The 23,936-nt window shown below is 57.5% G+C and overlaps 1 protein-coding gene across 2 annotated transcripts; it reads right to left on the bottom strand.

Moving 5' to 3' along the window:
- On the bottom strand, positions 1-23,848 carry LOC124969522 (venom factor-like). Of its 2 annotated transcripts, none has more exons than XM_047532494.1 (41): positions 23,695-23,848; positions 23,397-23,604; positions 22,628-22,802; positions 22,366-22,436; positions 22,155-22,243; positions 21,994-22,076; positions 21,678-21,765; positions 21,077-21,179; positions 20,859-20,979; positions 20,501-20,616; positions 19,906-20,046; positions 19,622-19,825; positions 19,198-19,407; positions 18,773-18,934; positions 18,404-18,533; positions 16,113-16,190; positions 15,091-15,288; positions 14,820-14,931; positions 14,255-14,340; positions 14,013-14,152; positions 13,429-13,635; positions 12,697-12,748; positions 12,448-12,534; positions 12,160-12,363; positions 11,542-11,617; positions 11,161-11,329; positions 9,838-9,933; positions 9,364-9,517; positions 8,471-8,643; positions 8,171-8,329; positions 6,602-6,661; positions 5,407-5,497; positions 3,850-3,895; positions 2,903-2,990; positions 2,598-2,684; positions 2,271-2,376; positions 1,935-2,024; positions 1,497-1,583; positions 1,325-1,414; positions 1,027-1,203; positions 1-661 (listed from the first exon to the last, which is right to left on the bottom strand). In XM_047532494.1, exons 1-41 carry the CDS (start codon positions 23,763-23,765, stop codon positions 150-152), a joined length of 5,397 nt encoding a protein of 1,798 aa, XP_047388450.1. In that variant the 5' UTR covers positions 23,766-23,848; the 3' UTR covers positions 1-149. The 2 variants fall into 2 exon arrangements, with proteins under 2 accessions (XP_047388450.1, XP_047388451.1); XM_047532495.1 differs by having other exon boundaries at positions 429-661; positions 1,068-1,203; positions 23,695-23,847.
- Positions 23,849-23,936: the final 88 nt, after the last annotated feature.

The following is a 23,936-nucleotide window of genomic DNA, read 5'->3' as shown; positions in this document are numbered from 1 at the left end:
GAGTTCAATTCCCAATTTAAAAAAAAAAATGTGATATATATACACAGTGGAGTATTTTTCAGCTGTAAAGAAAAATGACATTCTGTCATTTGTGGGAAAATGGATGGAACCAAAAGACATGTTCAGTGCGGTAAGTCATATGTTTTCTCTCATATGCAGAAACTAGAGAGGGAGAAGGAAAAGATAGGTGTGTGGGGGGGTCTCATGAAAACCAAAGGGAGATCAGCAGAGAAAGGGACGAGGGCTGGGTGCCCGGGACTGTTTGTCTGTGTGTGTCCCAACGTGCAGCAGCAGATCCCACCACTGTGCCACCATACAGCACCATAAAAATAGGGGGGGGGGGGGTTGTAAGTACAAAGCCTGTGGTGGGAACGAGGCGGGAAGGGGCAGGCTGTGCGCGGCCTGCTGTGGGCGGGAGGGAACGCGTCTGCAGTCTGAACACGGTAGGCGGGCGCTTTATTTGGGGTTACGCCCTGTGAGCCAGACTTTCTGAGAGGCGCCCTCCCGAGAGCGGCAGAGGCCCCGGTCTCATGTTTCGCAGCCGTGGTTGCCCATGTACTCTGCAAATTCCTCCAGCTGGTCCAGCTCTTCCTTCTTGGCCCCGTCCCCGTCTGCCGGCCAAAGCATGAGGAACGTCTCCTTGCCCAGCGCGTAGTTGTATCTGTTGGGAGACATCGAGACCTGTGAGGAGAGTCCGGTGTCCCTGGGGGGTTGGGGGCTGCCACACCTTGCCCCTCTGCCATTCTTGGCTGCCTTCAAGGGTCTCAGCTCTCGATCTCCAGCCTTTAGCCCATATGACAAGATTAGAAAAACAACACTAACCAGTGTCCCTTCCTCTGAGTCTTCACTGCCCTCCCATGGAAAACAGAGATAATGAATGCCCACATCAGCTTGTGAATGAGTCCCTGAAGTTGTGCAGTGCACAACCTGCACCTCCATTCAGGGTGGCCCTGACCTCCCAGACCTCCTGCTGACAGATCCAGCAGAAATTGTAGAACTGAGGGCTGGGTTGGAGAAAGGTAGGACCTCTAGGCTCAGGTCCTGGGGCAGGAGGTGCCCCCACGCACTCAGATTTGACTCTCCACAGGTCTGATGTCTGGCCCATGATGAGGTAGGACTCCTGTTCTTGCAACCCCAGGGAGTCATGGCAGGAGGCGTGGATGACGAATTTCTTCATGCTGAGGGTCATGGTAGGGTCCGTACCTGGAAGAAACCTAGTGTGAGGGCATGTGCAGACCAGGGCCTCCCCCGTGCCGGGACCCCCGGAGCAGAGCCAGGCACCCCTTCCCTGTCACCCAGGATGGAACCCACCGGCGCTACCTACCGCTCTTGATAATGGCTTGCAGCTGCATGCGGTAGTAGACGTAGGGGTTCGAGGCAGCGGCCTCCACAGCCTCCAGCCTGGCCTTGTACACTGGGGAAGACAGGCGAAGGGCCTGGTGTCGCCTCCGGCTGGCAGCCTGGCCTCGGCCACCCGCGGTGGGCCGCCCACTTACCGAAGTCCACGCCGGGCTCGCACGCGGCCGCCTGGAGCTCCTCCTGCCGCAGCCTGCCGCCGTCCTGCCTCAGGCGCGGGCACTGTTCTGGAAGGTCAGGAGGCGGCTGGGCTGCGCCCGCGAGGGGCTCCCTGCGGCCTGCGTCTCCTCGGGGCTCTGGGCTGGGCTAGGTGGGTGCAGGGCGCTCTCCCCGGGCCCGTCTGCGCCCTTCTCTCTTTCCCTCCCTCGCGATCTTTCTCTTTTCTCCCCGCGGTGCTGGGACGCGCCCAGGCTCGCAGGCGCCCTCCCACTGAGCGGCGCGCCAGCCGGGCCTCCGCTCCCAGCCTCTGCGCGCCGGTCTCGATCTGGGCCGGTTCCTGAGTGCGTGCCACACCCTTCCCTCTACTCTCAGCCCCAGCCCGCGGGGCCCCAGCCCGCAGCCGCGCTGCGCGGGCGCACCTTCGGCACACCTGCAGACGTCCCTGAGGCAGATCCTCCGCAGCGCCGACGGCTCGGCCGGCAGGTTGTAGAAGGCGCTGCACCTCCGGGCTGCGGAGCCGGTGGCGGTTGGCTCCCGGGTCCCGCCGGGTCCCGCCCCCAGCGCTCTCCGCCCCGCGACGCCCACCCCGGGGCCGCCCCCGCTGGCCTTTCCTCCTCCCGCCCCGCCCCCCGCAGCCTCCCCGCCGCAGGCCCCGCCCACGTCGGCCCCCAGGCCCACTCTCCCCGCCCCCGGCTCGGTGCTTGGCAGGCCTCCTGCGCTCCCTGGGAGCCTCTGGGCCCACGGCCCCTGCTCACAAGGCTCGTAGTAGTCATAGACGGTGACCAGGGCGGCCTGTAGGAACTCGGTCTGCAGCATCCTGTGGATCCGGAAGCCCAGCACCGTGTCTTCCCTGTGGGAGAGCTGTGGGGGCGGCAGGAGCTGGGCGTGCGCGGGGAGCAGTCGGTCCGAGTGGACCACCGCGCACTGAGCGTGTGGTGCTGACCACAGGGCCTTGGGCATGGCCACTGCCCATAACCAACGACCACGTGGCCTTGACTACAGGCCCCCAAACCAGAGGGCGTGGCTGTCTGCAGACACCACCCAGGACACCCCCTGTGGCTTCTCTGCCCCGCCCGCCTCACCTTTTCCAGGTAGAGAACCACAGAGCTGTTGCTGGCGCTGGTCTTGGTCTCGTACTGGAAGGCATACATCTCCACGTCGCTGGTGAGCTGGCCAGAGGGCGGCAGAGCGGGTCAGCAGAGTGTGGGAGCTGAGCGAGCGCCCGCACGCAGCCTTGTCTGACTGCCCCACCGCTGGAAGCAGAGGCCCAGGTCTGGCACGCAGCAGGGATCGGACCCAGGGGGTCACGGGCCTGGCGCCTCAACCCAGGGAGGTGCTGCTTCCATCACGTGGGGAGTGAGGCTGGGGCGGGTGGGGTCTGCTTTACCTGTTTGAGGTCATCCTGGTCGGGGTAGAAGCCGGTGAGCAGAGAGACCTCCATGATGGTCATGGTGGCATCTCGGTCGCCCTGGAACCTGCAGATTTCACAGCCCCAGTCTCTTCCCACCGTCCTCTGCCTCTGTCCTCATGCTCCCGACTGCCGGCATCTCTTGCCTGGACTAGTGCAGGAGCCTCCTGGGTTTCGTCTCTACTCTGCCGGCAGTGGGAGCTCAGCAAGCGGAAACCCCGGACGCGGCCTCCAGGAGCCTCTGGGGCTCTGCACCTTTCCCTGCCCCAGCTCTTCCCTCTCAGCTCCATCTGAAGGTTCTTAAGCCTCAGCCCCTCTCTTGCCCCCCCGGCCTTTGCACATGCTGGTCCCCCAGCCTGGAACCCCTGCTCTTGTCTCCTCACCCTGCAACACCTCATCTCTTCTGTCTCAGCGATGCATCAGCCTGTCTGGGAACCCTTGTCCGCCTCTCTTTTGCCACATTTACCCAGAGCTGTCACTTTGTATCTCCGCTGAGTGATTGTGTGCTCACCTTCTGAGGCCTCTGATAGGCAGTGAGCACCACCAGGGCAGGGAGGGGCTGCCCTGTCCGGAGCTGTCTCCCTAGCTCCTAGGACAAGCCCGGCACACAGTAGGTGCTTGGCACATGTTTGTATCTGGGAAAGACCTGGGTCACGGCAGGCCTGGGGTGGGGCCTGGGTGTCTGGAGAGGATAAGAACGGGGGTGGGGGCTGGGGGGCTTGGAGCCGACTCTGCATCTGGAGCACACTGTGCACTAGAGGTGACATCCTGGGACATGATGGCGGAGAGGAGAGGACGCCAGGGGGATGAGGAGACAGGTGTGGAGAGCAGGCCCACCCACTCAGTGCACAGGCAGGGCTACGGAGGAACCTGGACACCACAGTGGGGCCCTCCTCCTGCCCAGCCCCAAATCCTGGTGCTCTGACCTTGTTTCCATTCGGAGCTGGAAGGTCTCCTCTCCCTTTTTATTTTCTGCGAAGAGAAGGCAGGAGAGTTTAGAAGCTGGATGGTGCAGTGGTTAAGCTCACAACCTCTGAAGCCAGCCTCCTGGATTCAAATCCTGCTGCTGCTGCTGTGTGACTTTGGGCATGTTGTGTAACCTCTCTGTGCTTCAGTTCCCTCAGTTGGATCATAATAATCCAACTTGAGGGGGTTGTTGTGAGGAATAAATGAGTTAATAGAAACACAGCACTTAGTGCCTGGCTAGTGCATTGTAGCCGTCAGTTATGACAATGATGATGGTGACAATGATGAACCTGAAGAAACAGAGCCCAAATCAAAGGCGCAGCCACTTACTTTTCCTGAAATTCCTGGGCCTGTGAGGCTCGTTCTTCCCACTCCCTCGATGAGCTAGCTCCCAGTTCGGGATTCTCTCCTTTCCCTCTTGGTACCCCAGGCTGGGAACTGCCCTCTTCCACTATTTCTGATCGTTTCCACAACTATGACCCTGTCAGTCCCCAGGGTCCCCCTGGCCTCACAGCTCCCACCCTCACTCTCACTTGCAGTCGATTCCCCCACAGCATCAAGAGCGAGCCGGTGAACACCTGTGCTTGGTCACGGCCCTCCTCTGCCCAGAACCTTCTATAGCTCCCACTTTACTCAAAGTGAAAGCCAAAGTCTTCACTGCAGCCGAGTCCCAGGGCACCTCTCCTCGTTACCTCGCTGACTCTTTCACCTACAGCGCTACCGCTTTCTGCTCTGTAGCCTCACTAGTCTCGCTGTTTCTCAGACAGGCGTGCTTATTCCTGCCTCAGGGCCTTTGCACTGGGTGTTCTGCCACCTGGAACCATCTTTCCTCAGATCCTTCATGACTCACGCCCTCACTTCCTTCATGCCTCAGTTAGAATACTGCCTCCTCAGGAGTCTCCCTCCTCTCTTCCCCAACCTACATCATCGTTTCCTACTTTATTTCATATGACATTTATCATCACCTACTATTGTGCCATGTATTTATTTATTCATGGTATACATTTACTTATGTTATAAAAGAGAGGGTAGTATGAGTGTAACCTACTGGTTGTGTGTGTGTTGTCGGTTCTCTCCTACTCCCTGCTAGAGTGTGGTTTCCAGGAGAAGGGATATTTTTCTTGTTCACGCCTCTGTTCCCAGGGCCAGGAAAAGTCCTAGTGTGTAGTAAATGCTCACCAAACATTTTTTGGGGGGTGTTGGGGATTGAACCCAGGGGAACTTGACCACTGAGCCACGTCCCCAGCCCTATTTTGTATTTTATTTAGAGACGGGGTCTCACTGAGTTGCTTAGCACCTCACTTTTGCTGAGGCTAGCTTTGAACCCGGGGTCCTCCTGCCTCAGCCTCCCAGGCTGCTGGGATTATAGGCATGGGCCACCCTGCCCAGCACCTAATGTGTTGCCTGACTAAATTAAACAATAAACACGCTATGATGTCAGTTAAAGTAATAAGAAGAAGGGGCCAGGTGTGGTGGCTCACATCTGTCACCCAGCGACTCAGGCGTCCCGGGCTCACCTTCTGGGACGCTCTGGAGTGTCACGTTGAGGTGGTACATGTTGCAGCTGCCCTCCCAGGACTCCGGGGACCGGCGGTACATGGTCAGGATCTGCCGGAGCAGAAAGGGGGGTTCAGAGCCCACCCACACTCCCTTCCCTCCTCGCCCCAGTGTTTGGCCTTCCAGGTCTCTGGTCACACGGGGAATTCACTCCAGTGTCTGCCCCTTGGTTCCCCTTGAGCATGGAGGGGCTGAGTCTTTAATTTTGTTTAATTATATGTCAATTTAAGTTGAACTGAGGCTTAAGAGGAGTGTGGGTTGCTCACGGCAGAAATTCAATAGGGACTCCATTTCCTGGCACCTGCTAGCAGGGGAACCAAAGAACTGTCCACCTGGGCCACAGCGTGGACTCACTGGGAGGGTGAAGTTCACCTCTGAGCCTTGGGAGGCCTCCTAGAGGGAGAAACTGTCCTTGGGGGAGCAAAGAGGGACTCAGGGTGGCAGGGACAGAGGGGTCCTCTAGGCTCTAACTTCGTGACCCCCAGCCCTTTTTAATATTTTATTTAGAAACAGGGTCTCACTGAGTTGTGTAGCGCCTCGCTTTTGCTGAGGCTGGCTTTGAACTCATGATCCTCCTGCCTCAGCCTCCTGAGCCGCTGGGATTACAGGCGTGGGCCACCGCACCCAGCTTTCCTTGACTCTTAATTTGGATCAACAGGCCATTAGGAGCGGCCATTCCGGCCTGCTGAATGAAGTTCAAAACTTCGCCTGCTTTCCAGGGTCTGTGAGCTGTCCTCAGCTTGGTTCCTGGCAAGTGCTGGCTTTGGCCTTGTCTTGGAGCACAGGACTTGTCCCTATCCCCACCAACGTTGGGGTCTTGGGCTCCAGTTAAGGAGCCCAGGGTGGGTTCTGTGGCATGAATGTTTGTGTCTTCCCGACTCACTGATTGACACTGATCCTCAATAGCCTGGTGTCGGGAGAAGGACCATCGGGAGGGAGAAGCCGGGAGGGGTTAGTGCTCTTATCAGAGGCCCCCAGAAGGCTGCCGTTTACCAACTAGAACAGGGGCTCTCGCCAGACACCAGATCTCCAGTGCCTGGGCCTCGGGCTCCCCCTCCAGAGCTGCGAGGGAGGAATCGGCTGCTCGGAGGCCTCACAGTTCTTGGTGTTTTGTTTGGCAGCCTCAGTGGCCTGAAGCGTTGATTCCAGACCTACCGAGATGGTGCCTCTTCCGCTGCCACTGGCTTTGATCTCTAGGTCGTCCTGGGCCAAGAACTGACGGGAAGGGAGAGGAGGGCGTGAGGGTCACATGCCCAGGGCCAGGGAGGGGAAGGGCATGTGGGCACTGGGACCTAGGACTGGTGAGCCAGCCTCCCACCCAGCTCCACGCCTGCACCTCTGCACCTGCTCCCACCACCCCAGCTGGAGCAAAAGCCTAAAAAATTCACATCCAATCTCATCAGTCCCTTGCCATGGCGTGAGGTCCTGACCGGAGGCCTCCAGGCCTCCCGGCCGAGCCCTGCGGACTCCCAGCCTCCCGAGACCCTGGCTCAGAGCCCTCCTCTCCAGCTGTAACTTGGGTCCCCGCTCTCTGCTGCTCCCTGTGCGGGGACACGCGCCCCATGTCTGCTCCCTTCATCTTGGCAACTCCTGTTTACCCTCCACCGAACACACCCGGGACCCCGGACAACATGCTTCACTTCCGGGTCTCTCCATTTCCCCCTCTGTAAATAGAAGCCCATAATGGTGCCAACTGCATAGCGCTGCTGGAAAGAACGCTAGTGTCAGATGTGTAGGCACGGTGCCTGGTGCCCAGTTAGCAAACGGCTGGTGCCAGGGCATATGCACCTCAATTATGTTCCTCTTATGAATGTTAAAGTAGGGTGAGTGAGATAATGTCCCTCCTTTCTTCAGGACCCTCCATGGCTTCCACCTCAGTTGGAGCAAAAGCTGAAGTCCCCATGCAGGTCCACAAAATCCTGCCTATTTGCTCCCTGTCCTCCCCTCCCCTCCTTCTTTTCCTTCCAGCCACACTAGCCTCCTTATCATACTCACAATAATCCTGCCCCAGGGCCTTTGCACCTGCAATTTCCTGTCTAGATATCCACAAGCCTGGTTTCCTCCTCCCTTAAGGTCTTTGCCCCAAATCGCCTCTTTACTGAGATCTTCTATGCACACTATCCACAAGTTCAATCCTGTATGCCCCACCCACTTCCTACTTAATCCCCCCACACCATTTGACACAGCAGATATTCTACTTATCCACACCTCTTTGTTGGCTATCTCTCCCATAAAACATAAGATTCTTTGGGGGTGGGGTTTTGTCCTTATTATTCCTGGCCATATTCCTAGAGTCTAGAACAGTGCCTGGCACACAGTAAGTGCTCAATGAAGATTTGTCAGGTGGCTAGGGCTTAAATAACCCCCCTTTCATGGAATAAGGCCAAGGGGATTTCCTTGCTCCTCACACCCAAATAACCACCCCATTTATGCACTTATTTCTCTTTCCCTGTGTTTAGAGCACTTGAAATTCAAGTAGTGTCTTGATTGACTTCTATATTGTTCCATGAAGGCAAGAAGCATGTATCTTTCATCACATGTGACCCATAATGGAGGCTCAGGAAATGCTACTGGAATAGAGGACTCGATTCATTGACAGTACAGTCAAACTTCCGAGTGTTCCGGGATCTCCTTGGAGAGGGAGGTTGCCAGGGCGGGGACTCTTGGCCTCGTCTCCATTGCCACCCTCTGTGTGGAGTTCCTCTTTACTCCTCCCCTGCCTACCTTCGCTGACCGCTGTAGGTGAGCATTGTTCTGATCAATGGTCCACTTCACATTCAAGGCCCTCTTGGGGGCGCTGATCTGGACGTGGAGATCCTGGATTCCCTCGAAGGGGACAGCTAAGCTGAAGCGGGTCAGGGCTTCCAGGCTCACCACCGTGGTCTGCGTGGTGGACGGAGACCCAGATCAGCACCACAGACAGCGCCCCGACAGCAGCACCATGGACAGCTCCTTCCGGTCGGTCCGGGTGCGTCAGCACCGCGGTTAGCGCCCCCCGGCCCCGCCTCCCGAGGCCCCGGTCACCTGAGTGGACCCGAAGCCGCCTCCCAGCTCGCGTTTCTCCAGCAGCCACTTGGCGATGGCGTGCGTCTCATTGTACCGGCCGAGCTGCAGCTTCTGCATCAGCGCATAGGCGGTGGCCTCCACAGTGTACAAAGAGTTCTGGTTCAGGTCGCCCACGGGCCAGTGGGTTTTGTCTAGAAGGAGGACACCCACCTGGTCACCCAGAACTGGACCCATCCACCTCGACCTGCCCTCTCCTTGTGTCATCTGAACCCATTTTTCTAATTTGCTCTTTTATTGAGCACCTACTTCATGGGCAACGATTTGTTAAGGAAATGCATACCTTTCACAATCACCCTAGGAAACAGGACTCCATTTAGAGATGGGGAGATTGAGGTTCAACAAAGTTCCTCTCTGTCCCCCCAAACCCACTGTAAGTGTGCTTTCCTAATCCACTTCCCCTGACTTGGGGAATGGGCCCTCGAGGCCACGAAAGGCAGGTGGTGACCATCATCCCATCTTTGGCCACACAGGTGCTTTGAAGGCGCCTGGCCTTCCACACAGGTGTGGCTCTTCAGTCACCCCAGCCCTCCAGACTGCACTCCCCTCCCTGCCGTCTCTCTTGCCCACCGTGGATGCTACCATCTCCCTGCTTTTCTCAACTGGTAATGATATGTTGATGTGCTTGTCTTTTGCTCGCTTCCCCCAGGGACAATGGGACCCTGGAGGGCAGGGAACATATCAGTCTTGTTCACCTTGGTCTCTTAGGAGCTGAGTCCCAGTATTGGTGCACAGTAGGTGCTCGGCAAATACTAAGCGATGAGTCACACATGGCTGGACTTGAGCTCATGCTTCCTCCCCATCCCGGTGACTGTGGGTGACATTCAGTCGGGTATGAGGTGCCCCACACCCACCGTGGCTGGCAAAGCTGTCCAGGCGGCTGTTGGCTCGGGGGCTCTTGGCGAGTGCCAATGCATAGGAGGCTATGGCCATGGCAAAGGTTGTGTTGATATGAGGGAGTTGTGTCTCCAGAAATCCGCAGGCTCTCTCGATGCTGCCAACCAAATTCTAGAGGGTGGGAGGGAGGAGGCAAGAGAGAGATCAGAGGGGAGAAGTCTGGGAGTTAGAAGAGAGGTATCCAGAGGGGCTGAGGAGAGGAGGAGGCGCCACCTCGGGGTGTGCAGGGGCCTTCCCCGTGTGAGGGGCGATAGCGCCACCTCGTGGTTTGCAGGGGACTCCCCGTGTGCAGGGGCGAGAGCGCCACCTCGTGGTTTGCAGGGGACTCCCCGTGTGCAGGGGCGAGAGCGCCACCTCGTGGTTTGCAGGGGACTCCCCGTATGCAGGGGCGAGAGCGCCCTGCTGATCCACCCTCCTCCCTGGAGGCCCACCGGTGTCTTCAGGCCACACAGCTCCTTCCCCTCATCCAGGGCGATCAGAACCAGAGCCGTGAGGGATATGTCTGCTTCAGAGCCTCTGTAGCCGCCCTGTGGATGCAGAGTGACACCACGATCCCCTGAGCCCCTTGGGGACACCCTCTCAACTTTCCTTCCAGACCTTGGGAAACTCCTGGGTGCCCAACTCTGGCCTGGACACTGCTGGAGGTGAGAAGGGGAGGGAAGGAGGGGCCACCTCAGGGTTTGCCTGGGGTGGGTCGGGGTCTGTTGCTAACAGAGGCAAACGGCCCAGGGAGGCGAAGCTCTGGACTACTTCAGAGCACCCTTGTGGCAGCTCCACCTTTTCTGAGGAGGAAACTGAGGGTCAGAGTGGTGAAGCCTTCCCATTGCTAGAACATGCCTAACAGCATCCAAACTCCTCTGCAGGCTCCAGCTGCCACCCTCACCCCTCTACTGCACTGAACAGTGTCCCCCTAAGTACAGGTTCATCTGGAACCTCAGAATGTGATCTTCCTTGGAAATAGGGTCTTTGTGGATGTAATCAGTTAAGGAAAGGTCACACTGGATCAATGTAGGCCTTAAACCCAACCACTGGTGTATTTATAAAAGACGGCTGGGGCTGGGAGGTAGCTCAGTTGGCAGAGTGCTTGCCTCACATGCACGAGGCCTTGGGTTCAATCCCAGCCCCGCCACCACCAAAGAGCCTCTTCAGATGTAAAAGATGGCCAAGTGGCCGGGTGTGGTGGCACATGCCTGTAATCCCAGTGGCTCTGGAGCCTGAGGCAGGAGGATGTCAGTTTCAAAGACAGCCTCAGCAACTTAGTGAGGCCCTGAGCAACTTAGTGAGCTTTTGTCTCTAAAGAAAATATAAGAAGGGCTGGGATGTGGCTCAGTGCTTAAGAACCCCTGGTTCAATCCCCAGCACACACACAAAAAAGAGTGAATGGGGGGCGGGGACAGTGGGAAGAGCGGGAAGAGGCTTTGGAGCAGATGAAGAGGAAGCAGCTGTGAGCCACGGAAGGGGCTGGACCAGGAGAGAGCCACCAGACTGTGGGGCTGGTGTGGAGGGAGGCCTGGCGGGGACGGGTGTGGCCCTGGGCAACAGGGCCGACTCAGGTCCAGTGGGAGGAAGGCCAGGAGTGGCCACTGCTTGTGCAGGGTGGGCGAGGGAGAGGTGGGGTCCTGATGTGCCCAGGCTGCCCACGCTGTGACTGCCCTAGTGGAGCTGGGCCTGCGGCTCTTTCCTGCCCCTTCAGCCTGAGTTGGCTGTCAGGACAGTGTCAGGGCGATAATCCTGCAGGTGAGGGGCAGTGGCACCTGCATGGACTCCATGAGCACAGGGCCCTTCTCCAGGAAGTGCCCGTCCTCCGCCTGCCTCTGGGTGATGATCCAGTCGGCCATGTCGCAGAGGGACGACAGGCTGAGCACCTTGACTGACATCACGGGGTAGGCCAGGGCGAAGATCCGGAACACGTAGCTGGTCAGCCTGTGGGGAGGGAGGCCGGGTGACAGCCGGGGCAGCCCAGGGGGCTCTGGGGCGTCCACCCCAGGGCCTGCCCCTCAGGTCTGCCAGTGTGGCCTGTGAGCTGAGCACGTGGGGCTGTCCACGCAGGACCCTGCCCTGTGGAAAATCTTGGGGTCAAGGTGCCCTCGGGCTTAGGCGGGGTGGGTGGCAGGGCACGGCAGGGTCATCCATACCAGGTGCTTCCGGGGCTTCCCTTGGTGACATGGAAGGTGCCATCTCCACTCTGGTGGCTCAGCATCCGGGTGTAACCTGGGGGACATGGTGTGGGGTTGTGGGGAGAGTGGTGGGTGGCTGTGGTCTGCGAAAAGGGATCCGTTAGCAGGAATGACCGGGGCCGGCTTCCGGAGTGACTTGGGGCCGCAGTGCATTCGGATGCACCTGCCGGAGACCCATCAGCCGAAGGCAAACGAGGACTTCGGGGCCCAGGTGCACAGGAGGGTGGACTGCAGGGACCCAGGATGCAGTGGTACCTGTCTAGTCCCAGCCACCATCACCTTGGGGACTCTGGGGAGTCTGCTGGGAGATGGCGGAAGGTGTTCTCGTGGCTGGAACCTGAGCGCCTGCCTGGGGGCTTCCTTGGGGGTTGCTCTTGGGTGTAGCCCAGGAGAGGGGCAGGTGAGAGGTGAGAGGTGACTTAGGGGTCACTGTTGGGGACCTGGGGCCACCTGGAGGAACTGGTGTCAGGTTGTGACCTGGTGTTTGTGTCTGGGAGGGTCCTGTGGGGATGTCCCCCGAGCCTCGGCTACTCCAGCCACCCTGCCACAGAGCCCCAGGAGGGGCCCTGCTCGCACCTGTGACGATATTCTTCATCACCTGGTCCCGGAGCTCCACCCCGACTTTGCCCCACTGGCCGGTGGCGTCCAGGTAGCCCGTCAGGATGATCACCGGAGCCAGTTTGCTCAGCGTCTGTTCCGGGCAGCCGCTGGGGACCCTCAGCAGCTGCTGCACTTCCCCGGGGGTCAGGCTGCCCAGGATGGTCTCAGCCAGGATGTCACCTGTGGGGGTGGGTGAGCGGGTCACCTCAGGGGTCAGCGTGGCTGCCCGTTGCCCCAGCCCCCCGCTCCCCGCGCTGCCCGCACCTTGGACGCTGACAAACACTTCGGCCTGCGTGTCGGGCACCTTGTCCAGAACATCCCGTCGTGGCATGAGTTCCGTCTGGGTCTGACCTGCCGGGACACGACCTTCGTGACCAGCAGGCTCCAGGGATGGGGGCAGCAAGGTGTGCAGAGCTGGGGAGGGCTCAGACTGTCCGCCTGACCAGACCCCCTCCTGACAGTCCCTCCTCCTCCTGGTGTGGCCCCACACACCCCACTGGCCACCCCGCAAACCTTGGGGGTCAAGAAGGATGCTGTGGAACATTCGCTCTATCTGACCTCCCGCCTGCGGGATGGGGAAGGAAGTTGGAAACAACTGTCACGACAGCAGTAATAGTGACAATCATGATGACAGTGAGAGGAAGCACTGCTTAGTTAATAAGAGTCAAGACACCGGAGCTCAACATCGGAATCCAAATCCAAGCTCATCCACTTCCTAGCTGTGTGTCTGTGAGCAATTACTTAACCTCGCTGTGCTTGTTTTCTCTTCTGTAAAAGAGATAATAATAACCCTTATCTCTAAAGTTTGTTCTGAGAGCTCAATGAGTTTATATCATTAAAGCGTTGATGTCTCAACTGCTGATCATTTGTTTAAGTAAATAAAACGCTCTTTTGAAACTTCTTTAAAAATTTTAACCATCTGGAATTTAATTTAGCTTGATGGGCCACACATTGGGTGGGTCACTTCCCCAACCCTCTGATCGTTCAGTGGATACGATGATCATTTTAATCTTGTAAATGAGGAAATGGAGGCTCAGAGATGTTAAGTAAGTCACCCAAGATCCCCCAGAGAGAGGACGTTTGGATCCAGGCCCCGCCTGGATTCGTGACCCCTCTAGCCCACTGACTGACCTTTGGTCCATTCTCCTCCCCCTCACTCCCATCGGGGGCCCACCTGACCCTCCCATGGCCACACAGCCCTGGCCCCCACTTGTCTGCATTGACAACAAGGCCTCGGCACAGGACCTGGACGGAGAGAGTCTTCCTGACGTGGTCCTGGAAACCGTTGCCCCTGGCCTTGACCTCCACATCCACCTGGCCCGTCTCCAGCGGGAGCAGCACAAAAGGCACCATCTTGGAGGAGGCGGGGGGCACGACCACCACCTGGCGGTGCGGGGCGGCGGGCCTGGACAAGCTGCAGAGCGGCTCCTTATGCGGGAACTCCACTCGGACCTGAGGCAAGGTGGGCAGGTAGGGGTCCTGCTGTGCGACGTGGCCCAGGCGGCCAGGGGGCTCCTGGTTCCTCCCTGCCCCAGCCCTGAGATGCCCGAGTCCAGGACGGTACAGCATATGGCTTGTGTCAGAGCCCCCTCTGACACGTACATGCTGTGTGACCCAGGCAAGTCTTTTAACCTCTCTGTGCTTCATTTTCTCATCTCTACACCAAGACTGACCATTTTGACCATCGGATGGAGTTATTGAGAGGTTTAAATGAGAAAATATCTTAGACAATTTCTACAAGGGCCCCTCCTTCCCTGACCCACCGGAGTGGCGGATTCCCTCTGCCCTTTCTCTTAGAGCATACCGACAGGGCGGACTCGGGGATTCACCTTGACCGGGCGATCCCTGAAGTTGTACAGCATGGCTTGAATCTGCACCTGCTCGTTCTTGATCACAGATGAGGGCAACTTCAGGTCCACGAAGAACGTTTTTGTAACTACCAGCTCGAAGGGCTCAGAGATGCAGAGACCTAGGTTCTCAAGGGCGCGTGGGGTTTGAGCAGAAGCCAGCGCCCCAGGGCCGGCTCAGGGCCACCGCCCCCGTCCCTCTGCTCCCTGCTTGCTGGAGTCACCTCTTCCTTCTTTGAAGCTGACTGCTACAAACTGCCAGGTGGTGATGGAGTCTGGCACGTTCGGAGAGATGGAGTGATGGGAGATGCTGCAGGGGGGACCGTCACTCAGCGCGTGTGGCCTGGACAGAGCCTCTGGGCTGGGGGCCACTGTCCAGGGCGGTGACACTCTAGGTTTCCCTGGATCACCCATGAGAAACACCATCACTGGTGGGTTATTACTGGGGGGACCCACTGGGATATTCTGGGGGCTCAGGGGATTGAACCCAGGGGCACCTCACCACCGAGCCCCATCCTTTTTGTTTTATTTAGAGACAGGGTCTTGCTGAGTTGCTTAGGGCCTCGCTAAGCTGCTGAGGCCGGCTTTGAACTCGCGATCCTCCAGCCCCAGCGCGCTGAGTTGCTGGGATGACAGGTGAGTGCCATGGCCCCCAACTGGGATCTTTGTCCCCATCCGGGTGGTTCTATCTTGGGTTTGTCCTGAGGCTCGATGCCACTCCTGGGGTCACCTTCGGTGACCACTGGAGGTGGGAAGGGTCAGGGACGGATGCTGGCAGCGGAGCCCTACCCCGATTCACTTTTTGGCAGAGTGAAGATCCTCCAGAGCCAGCTCTCAGGGAACAAGGTGCGGACAGGGGTGTTATCCTCGAAGAGGTCATCCAAGTCGTCATCCTCGTCGGCTGCAGGGCAGGGGGCAGGATGTGGAGTGGCACCTCCTTCGCGTCTGGCCTGAAGGACGCTGGGTGGGGTGCTCTCCTGCGTCCCCCCACGGCACCCATCACCCTGCCCCAGGGCGCGCCACGTCCTTCGCAGCAGCCCCCACCCTGTGAATCCCTCACTTGTTCCTAGAAGCAGCTGCTCCTCCCGGGCCTCCCGAGTCAGCGTCTCAGACAGGCGACAGCAGCCCAGGAAAGCCGCCACACAGGCCGGACCGTGGCGGACATGCCCGGCTCTCTTCTCACAGGACAGCCCCACCGGGCTCTCCCGGAGTCCAGCCTCACAGCAGTTCCGCTCCAGCTCGGTCGTGAAGTTGTTCACTGTGGGCCAGAGTTGGATGAGGAGTGGCCGGCTGGGGCTGGCTCTGAGGAACGGGACCTGCACACCTTGCTGCCACACACATCTTGCCTCTGAGCCAGGACTCTGGCATGTGCAGAGCCCCATGCCTTGCCTGCATCTTCATACTGAACCCACATGGGTTCCAAGGAGAAAGCAGAGCTACAGGGAGGGGGAGTCACTAGCCAAGGGTCACACAGCTCCCAAGTTACGGAGCTGGGACTAGAATCCATGCTCTCCAGGCTCAGATCTTCTGGTCCACACCCTGGCCTTGGGACAGCAGGTTTGCTAGGTTCTGCCCGTTGTACTCAGCTGTAGGTACTCCTTTCTACATTCACTCCTGTATCAGAGGCGAGACATCCCCAAACTACATTTCCCAGCCTCCCTTGCTGCTAGGATCCTGGGTGGGATTAGGTCCAGCCCCAAAGCGATTGTGTAAGGTTTGGAAAGCAGGAGAGAAACACAACCCATTTTTCCCCCCTGCGGCAGTGGTGGCTCATGCGGGGCGGAGGGAGGCGGCTCTGTCAGTTGTGTCCTTGCAATGGTCGCGACTGCGTGTTCCACCATCTACCTACCGGCTGCAGTCTCTTGAGCCTTCAAGTCCTAGAACTGCAGTCGGGTGATCCTGAGATCAGCAAGTCACCTTCTAATTCCACTGCTCTGTCCCTTCTAATGAGTTTGCACGCACCAAATTCCCAGTTAAGTCCCTCCCTGCTTTGAACAGCTAAGCGCTTAAGTGTCCCTTCCAAGCCCTGTGGACGCACGTAGGCGGGAGGGCGGGAGGGGCACCTCCAGCCTTCACGCTGACCTGCATTCCTCTTTGTCTCCAGTCTCTTCAGGGAGCGGCGGCGGCGGCTGGGAGGGGGACTCTGGGGACAGTGCCAGTCTGGGGGTCAGAGGGAAGAATGAGAGGACAACGGTCAAGACCACGACCAACTTTTTTTTTTTTTTTCTTAATTCGGCAAGGCAAACTTTCCTTCCGCAGAAGCGCGCTGCAGACCCAGGTCCGGCAGGCGAGCGCACGGGGGCGGGCAGTGCGCCTGTGTTTGTCCCCAGCGCGGCTCCGCCCCAGGCTCTGATAGGAGGAGCGCGGGGTCACCATCTACACGATTGGCTAACTTTAAAATTGGGGCGGGCCAAGGGAAGGACCGTAGTTAAAATGGCTAAGATCGGATCTTACCACCTTACAATCAAGGCTAAATAGTGTATTCCGAGAATGGACCACTGGACTTTCTATTTCTCACCCCCTCCCCTTTTCTTTTCCTATCCTTTGGTCTCATGAATGATCAGCGTTGTCGATGGTATTTATTGGGTGCCTACTGTATGCCCAGGGCCTTGAAGGCATCACATTTCATTCCTGCTACATTCCTCCTAAAAGCTGGGTATCTTCAGAAAGTTACTTAACCTCTCTGGAATTGATTGCTCCAGCAATGTAAAATGGGCACGATCACAGTTCTGGCAAGGAGAGCATTCATCTAAAAATGCCTAATGGGCTGCGGGTGTAACCCAGTGGTTGAGCTCTTGGGTGCAAGGCCCTGGGTTCAATCCCCAGTGCCACACAGAAAAAAGAAGAAAAAGTGCTCACCACAGAATCAACGGAATAATAATAATAATAAGCATAATAAACGGAAACTGCTATTAATACGTCTGTTTATAGGTGAGAGAAGACACTCCTAGTTGTCACTAATATCCATTTTTCCCCACTCCTCTGTAGCAACTAAGCCTCCACTTTTTATATCTCTCTCAGGATAAAGTTTACATTTCTCAGTTTCCCTGGCAATTAGTGTGGGGCTTCGTGAGTAAGTTCTGACAACCGGGATCTGAAAGAAGTGTCCTCTCTGCCCCTCTTCCTTTGTTCCTGCTGCTGGACATGAAGGAGTGGGCAGGCGCCATCTTGGACTGTGGCAGAGCGGGAAGTGAGAAGGAACAGAGTCCAGAATGATCTCTGAACTGTTCACTGCCTGAGAAATACACTTCTGCCTTGTTCACACTACTGTCAATTTGTGTCTCATACACATGACCAAATCTATGGCTTTTTTTTTTTTTTTTTTTTCTTTTGAGACAGAGTCTTGTTAAGTTGTCCAAGCTGGTCTCAAACTCATGATCCTCTTGCCTCAGCCTCCCAAGTAGCTGGGATCACAGATGTGCACCAGCATCCACTCAGACCTACATCTTTATTATTGTTATTGTTATTATTATTATTATTTTGGGGGATCGAACCCAGAGCTTTGCAAATGTGAAGCAAATGCTTTGCCGCTGAGCTCCATCCCAGCCCCAAACCTACATCTTAATCAACACACAGTGACTTACTTCTATAATTACAGGTTGAGTATCCTTTATCTGAAATGTTTTGGACCAGAAGTGTTTCAGATTTCAGGATTTTTCAGATTTTGGACTATTTGCATATATGTTGCCTGTTGAACAGCCCTAATCTGAACACCTAAACTCAAAATGCTCCAAAATCGGACATTTTTGAGCATTATGTTGGTGCTTAAAAATTTTCAGGGGAGGGAGATAGGAGGAGCATTGGATTGTGTGGAGGGAAAAGAGGGGAGGGAGGGGGCGGGGGAAGGAAAGATGGTGGACTGAGACAGACATCATTACCCTATGTACATGTATGATTGCACGAATGGTGTGAATCTCCAGCGTGTACAACCATAGAAATGAAAAGTTGTACCCCATTTGTGTACAAAGAATCAAAATGCAGTCTGTAAAAAATTAAAAAAAATACTAACATGATTTTAAAAAATAAAAAGAGGAGAATAGATCATAAATTTTTTTTTTTTTTTCAGATTTCGGATCATTTCAGAGGTTAGATTTCTGAACTTGGTTGCTCAACCTGTATCCCTATTTTATGGGCAAAGAAATTGAGACTCCGAGAGAAAATGTGACTGGCTGATGGTAAGTGCCAGGTCTGGACTGTGGTAGGCTAGGCAGGGGATGCAGCTCGGGGGCAGAGCTTGCCTCGCACACATGAGGCCCTCCCCGGGTTTGGTCCCCAGCGCTGCGGTGGATTGTCATACGTGCCCGTTTGGCACCAAATGTCAGTCGGCAGCGCTGCCCCTTCCTGCCCTCCTCGTGCCCGCTCCATGCTGGTACCTGAGCTTGCCGGTGTGTACATCCCTGTGCTGATCATCAGGTCCAGCCCCGCATCCTTGAACACAGCGAACCTGTCTCTTCCGCTGCCCGCTGTGCAGCCCGGGTCATGCTCCTCCACCACATCCCAGACCTGGGGGTGGGAAGAGGAGCCCGGGTCGGGGACCTGCCTGACACTTTCAGGGAAGGAGCAAAGGTGCCCTGGAACTGCAGGCTCAAGTAATGTCCACACCATCTCCCTCCAGGTGCTACGTGGTGCACAGTCTCCTGGAAACCCCAGGCCATGAGGGCTGCCCACTCATAGCAGAGGAGGCTGGAGCTCCTGCTAGAATCTGCCAGCTATGTCCTGGCCCAAAGCCCTTGTGATCTCACCTTCTTCTGGGTGAGCCTGTGTTTGCTGTTCAAAATGTAGACAGCCTTGTCCACTGCTACCAGCCCCACGGTGGCCTCTGCGTCACCTGTCACCTTTAGGTTCACTTTGCTGCTGGGCTCCAGAGTCTGGGTGAATTCAGTATTCTTCAATCCAACCTTTAGCTGAGCCAAGAGAAAGAGATGTCACCAGTTCCGCTTCCAGGTTCATGCTCCTGACTGGTCTATGGAGTATCTGGGAACGCCGCCAGCCAACCCCTGCCCCATGCATTTATTTGCTGTGTCTCTGTGCTGAGGTCTTAAGGGTCTCTCTCTCTCTACTTCCCCCTCTTTTCTGGCCTGTTCCCAGGCTGGGAGCCCCTGAACTTGTGCAGACCCTTTCTGGAACTTTCAGAGGATGATGCACAACCACAAGGGCTTTGGCTTACTGTCCCCATGCATCTGTCCTTCACATCGATCCATATGGAATCAGCCACCAGCTCGGGGTCCTGGTGCGCTCCCCTGGGCAGTAAGTAAAAGGCCACGATGCGGAAGGAGGGCAGCATTTCGGGGGTCACTTCAACAATGGCTGACGTGTAGACACTCCCTGGGCTCCTCGGCTGATGTTTGGCACTCACAATCCGACCCTTACTCAGGATCTTGGAGGCAAGGGAGAACCAAACACGAGAAATTAGGGACAGCCCTTTCCTGGCCCTTAGGGACTTAGGCTCCCACCCCAGTCCCCTTGCTCCAGTCTCTGGGTCTGAGCCCCCAGACCCCAGATTGTCCCCTCCTTTACGCCTTTGCTCATGGTTTCTCCAACCCGGCACGCCAAGGTTGTCCCAGGGAAAGAGTCCCCGCCTGGGCCCTCACCAGAACGGTGAAGTGAGTGATTTTGTCCTTGGCTGTGGAGTCCCGGTGTCTTGTGTTGAGGCTCAGTTGGATGCTGCTGCCAACCTCTGTGCCCAGTGTCTTTACTTCAATGTGCAGAAAGTTGCCCAGTCCCTCCTGAGTCAAGTAAGGCCAAGCTGTCATCCTAGCGGAAGCCTTCGGCCAGCGGGGGTCATCAGTTTCCACCTGGAGAGCGATGGGCCATGAGCCCAGTCCCTGAGCCCAACGGCCCCGGCCCCACCTCTCACCCCGGGTCCGGTCGGTACCAAGACGTGCAGCTCTTTCGCACTTGCATCTGTGTTGATGGTCAGAGCGGCCACCCCGTCATCTGAGGAGTACACTTTGTGATTTTGGCAGCGGACGAGGACGTGGGAGGCTGGAGACCCATCAGGATTTGAGACAAGGACCTGGAGTAGAATCTGGTGTGAATGAAGGATGGGCCTAGGGGTAGCCTGGAGTGAAGAGTAGAAACTGAGACTGTCACCAAGATGGGACTATTTGGAGTGGGGCCCGGAGCAGCATGGGGCCACCATTTGCTCCTATTAGAGTCTCTGTGAGTGGCGCCCCCTGGTGATGTCCCACCATCTGTCACCTCCTGGATGTTGGTGTGCTGGTCAGGAGTGGGAGGACTGGTGGTGGAGGGCTGGGAGGAAACTCGGGTGGGTTTAGCACGCGAGGATATCTCCAGCTTTCCTAATGCCCACCTCGAAGATTTGAACTAAGACTTGGAGGGACCGTGGGGTTAGACGTGAATTTTAGAGGCGCGGGCACAGTCAAGTGCGTGGAGGGGTTTTGTCTCTGGGGGAGTCTGTCTGGGTAGGGGATGCCTAGGGTCTGGGAGGAGTGAGCCCAGACTCTGACCCTCAAGTGGAAGGGCATCCCCGGCTTGAAATGCTGCGGCGTCCTGGTGAACCTGATGTTGTATGGGGTCTGGGTGATCTTCACCCCCGAGGTCTCTGCCTGGACCATCTCGCCCCCTGTGGAGACAGGGGACCAGGGAGTCTGCCGAAGAGGCTCAGTGTCCAGGGACGGCCGGGCTGCTGGCGCGGAAGCCCCTCTTGGTGAAGGCGGAGGAAGGAATCCCACCATCTCCACTCCTCCCGGCCCTTCTGCTTCCCCTTTCTGACTAGGAAGCAGGTTAGGGCACTGCCTGAAGTCATGAGGGCCCAGCGTCTAGGCTGGGAAAGACGCCGGGTCTTGACCTGGGTGAGGGCGGCACCTGAAGAGAACACGGTGACGTTGACGAAGATCGAAGCTCCTATGAACTCCTCTTCTGGGCCTTCGAACATAGCCATCATCTTGTCCTTCTGGAGGGAGACGTGGCCCTGGCCATCAGAGACCTGTTCTTAGGGCAGGGAAGAGAAGGGACCAGATGGTTTCTCGGGGAGCGAAGAAGCGGGGTGGAGAAGAGCCCGGGAGGGGTCGGGATTCACTCACCTCCACCTTCTGCAGAGAGCTCTGGATGGGGATCCGGCGGGAATCCATCTTCACCCCGAAGATGGCCAGAGCGTGTCCGCTCACCGGTTTGTTGAACACGTACCTGGGGGACGGAGGGCCATCTGGCTGGCTTGGAAGCACCTACAGAACTTCGTGTGGCTGCAGAGCCTGGCCTGTAGGACCCCCTGGGCCTGTAGCAACTGGGCAGCTTTGAGAGAGGCAGAGGTGGCCCCTGGAAACTCGGAGGGTTTTGTTGCTCCACATAGCCCTGGGAGGTGGCAGGCGCGCACCATCAGGCTCGATGCACTCTCACAAGATGGCAGAGGTGGCCCGGGGAGCCTCAGCAGGAGGCCATGCCTGCGTGGCGTGCTGGAACTGCAGGGGCGGTCAGTGTCCAGATGGGTGGGCATGGCCCAGCTACCTCGGGAGGACAGCCTGGCCCGACAACCTCACAGAGCCATGCAGAGGGCCTGTGACCCTCAAAAGGTGGCCCACCTCACCTCTGGGAGAAGAAGGGTGTCCCTGCTACCCAGGGGCTCTCTCCACCCACTGGGTTCCGTGGTGTCCCCGGTCCTCTGGAGGGGCTGGGGCTGAGGCTCACCGGGCCTGGATATCGACACCGAGCGCCTGGTCACTGAGGTAGAAGAACGTCTTGTTCGGCAGCAGCTGGACCTCGAAAGGTGGGAGCACTGGGGCGAGAGGACAAGGGGCACCCTCAGCCATGTCCAGGGCCTGGGCCTTCCTGTCCCTCTCTCTCTCCATGCTGGGAACCTCCAAGGGCTGGAACCCGCACGTGGTCCAGCTCACTCCCTGGCCCTGGCAGGTGTGCCGTGAGCCCCTGCGTCCCCTGAGCCTCCTCTGGATCCTCAGCCTGGCCCCACCTCGCCCTGCCTGCCCGTGTCCCCAGGTCCCCTCACCGTACTCCTTCACGTCAAAGGCAGCCTTGAACTTCTGTTTGGCTCCACTTGGGTAACTGGCTTCGATGGTCCAGGTCCCCAAACTGAGACAGGGCGAGTTAGGAAGGAGAAGGAGCTTGAGGACAGCCGCCCACACCCGCCCCCGGGTTCCCGCTGGGCACCTGACAAGCTCGGGCAGGTGGAAGGAATTGGCGAAGAGCCCTCCCTTGGCCAGCAGATTCTGACTGGTCACGGTGACGCCCTCTGGGTTCTGCAGGGGCAAAGGGTGGGGCTGGAGACTGTCCCGGGGAGAGCCCTGGTGGCTTCTGCCCCCGGGCCTTGGTGCACTACTGGCCCCCAGTGTCTGAGGTCCACCCCCACCCCCAGAGCCACCTTGATATCCAGTGTGAATGTTCTGGACACAGGATCCATCTTGTGGTCCACAGCAAACACCCGGTACTGAACTGGAGGAGACAGGCAGATTCTGAACATGGGATGGAGGACGGGAGGGAGAGGGCTTCAACGGGGCGTCCCTGGGATCTCGGCCAGAAGACGAGGCCTTACCGGTGGAGGGGGTTTCAGGGGATGGGAGCAGTGGGGGACTTTGGGGCCAAGAGTTAGCACCTGCCCCAGGCCACGTGCCCAGGGGCTATACCCAAGTGCTCAGGGGTGTAGACAGGCTTGTCCGTCTGGATAAAGATGTAGCCAGCATGGGGGGCCAGCAACACTCTCTTCTCCATGAACGAGGAGTCTGAGGCGGGTGCCCAGTTTACCCGGATGACGACATACTGCTGTCCCGGTTTTGGGGGGTACACCAGTCTCTCAGGAATCTAGAGAGAGACGCCCACACTCCTCAGGTTCTTCTGGGGGCAAAACTTTGGGTTCGGGGCCTGGGGTTGTGGCTCAGGGGTAGAGCGCTTGCTTAGAACGTGCGAGGCAGTGGGTTGGATCCTCAGCACCATATAAAAAATAAATAAAGATATTGTGTCCATCTACAACTAAAATATTAACAAACAAACAAACAAAAAGCTACAGGCCCAATCTTGGGAGAGGCAATTGAGTGGGAGCCTCTGGCTGTCCTTGGAAAGGTCACATGTGCAGTGGGCAGGTTGCTCACTGTACAAGGGCACCCAGTCAAGAGAGGAACGAAATCCAGTCCACACTCCCAAACTACCAGCACAGGGTGCTGTTTATAATTTATACGGAAGCATCAAATGGGCATCCGGGTCCTCCTTGGAGCCCAGGTTTAGGGGAGCCTTGATTTCTAAATGGACAGGATCTGAAAGAATCAGTAAGTCTACCCAAGCCCTGCTCTGGCTCTTCAGGGTCCCTTGTGGGACATGCCCCTAGAGTCTGCTTCTCTCTACTCTTCCTGCTGGCCCAGAGCGTCCCTTGGGGGCCACCCAAGCTGGCCTGTTACCCACCGTCACGGGTGTCTGGACCATGAAGTCATTTGCTGGTGACAGAAGGAGCTGACTCGTTGCCACCACCGTCTCCCGTAAGGGGAAGTCCCACACGGTAATGTTCACTTCGAGGGGCGCCTCGAGGCGCCGCGTAGAATCCGAGTGGGCCTGGACGTGGAGGTTCTCCGGGCTTCCCACCCGCAGGATGCGGGGTGTCACAAGCACGTACCTGCCCAGAGACAAGCACAGGGACTCGGAAGGACCCAGGGCAGACAGGCGCGCAGGAAGCCCTCTGGGTCCCCTCGGGTCCTAGACTCACAGCGGCTCAGCGTGGGTGAGGGGGCTCCCTATGAGGACCAGAAGGAAGCCCAGGGACCAGGGCACGTCCATGGCGGCCTGAGGGCGCGGGAGACTACAGGTTGCAGAGGTCGGTCCTCTGGTCTGCCTTGGCCCTGGTCTGTCGGCCTTGGCCTGTGGGGGCCAAGTTAATATCTAACGGGTAGGGAGGGAAGCCCAGTGGGCGGGGCGGGACGCTGCTCCTCACTTCTCAGCCAGGCCTCC

Source organism: Sciurus carolinensis, chromosome 17 (genome assembly GCF_902686445.1).
Source record: "Sciurus carolinensis chromosome 17, mSciCar1.2, whole genome shotgun sequence".
NCBI lineage: Eukaryota > Metazoa > Chordata > Mammalia > Rodentia > Sciuridae > Sciurus > Sciurus carolinensis.
This window is presented reverse-complemented; position numbering and strand designations above follow the sequence as displayed.

Coding starts and splice junctions, on each gene's coding strand:
- LOC124969522 (XM_047532494.1), bottom strand. CDS start 23,765: ATGGACGTGCCCTGGTCCCTGGGCTTCCTTCTGGTCCTCATAGGGAGC. Junction 11,330..11,541: donor GGAAGCCCCGGAAGCACCTG/GTATGGATGACC, acceptor CCCTCCCCACAG/GCTGACCAGCTACGTGTTCC. Junction 2,685..2,902: donor ACCAGGATGACCTCAAACAG/GTAAAGCAGACC, acceptor CCCTCTGGCCAG/CTCACCAGCGACGTGGAGAT.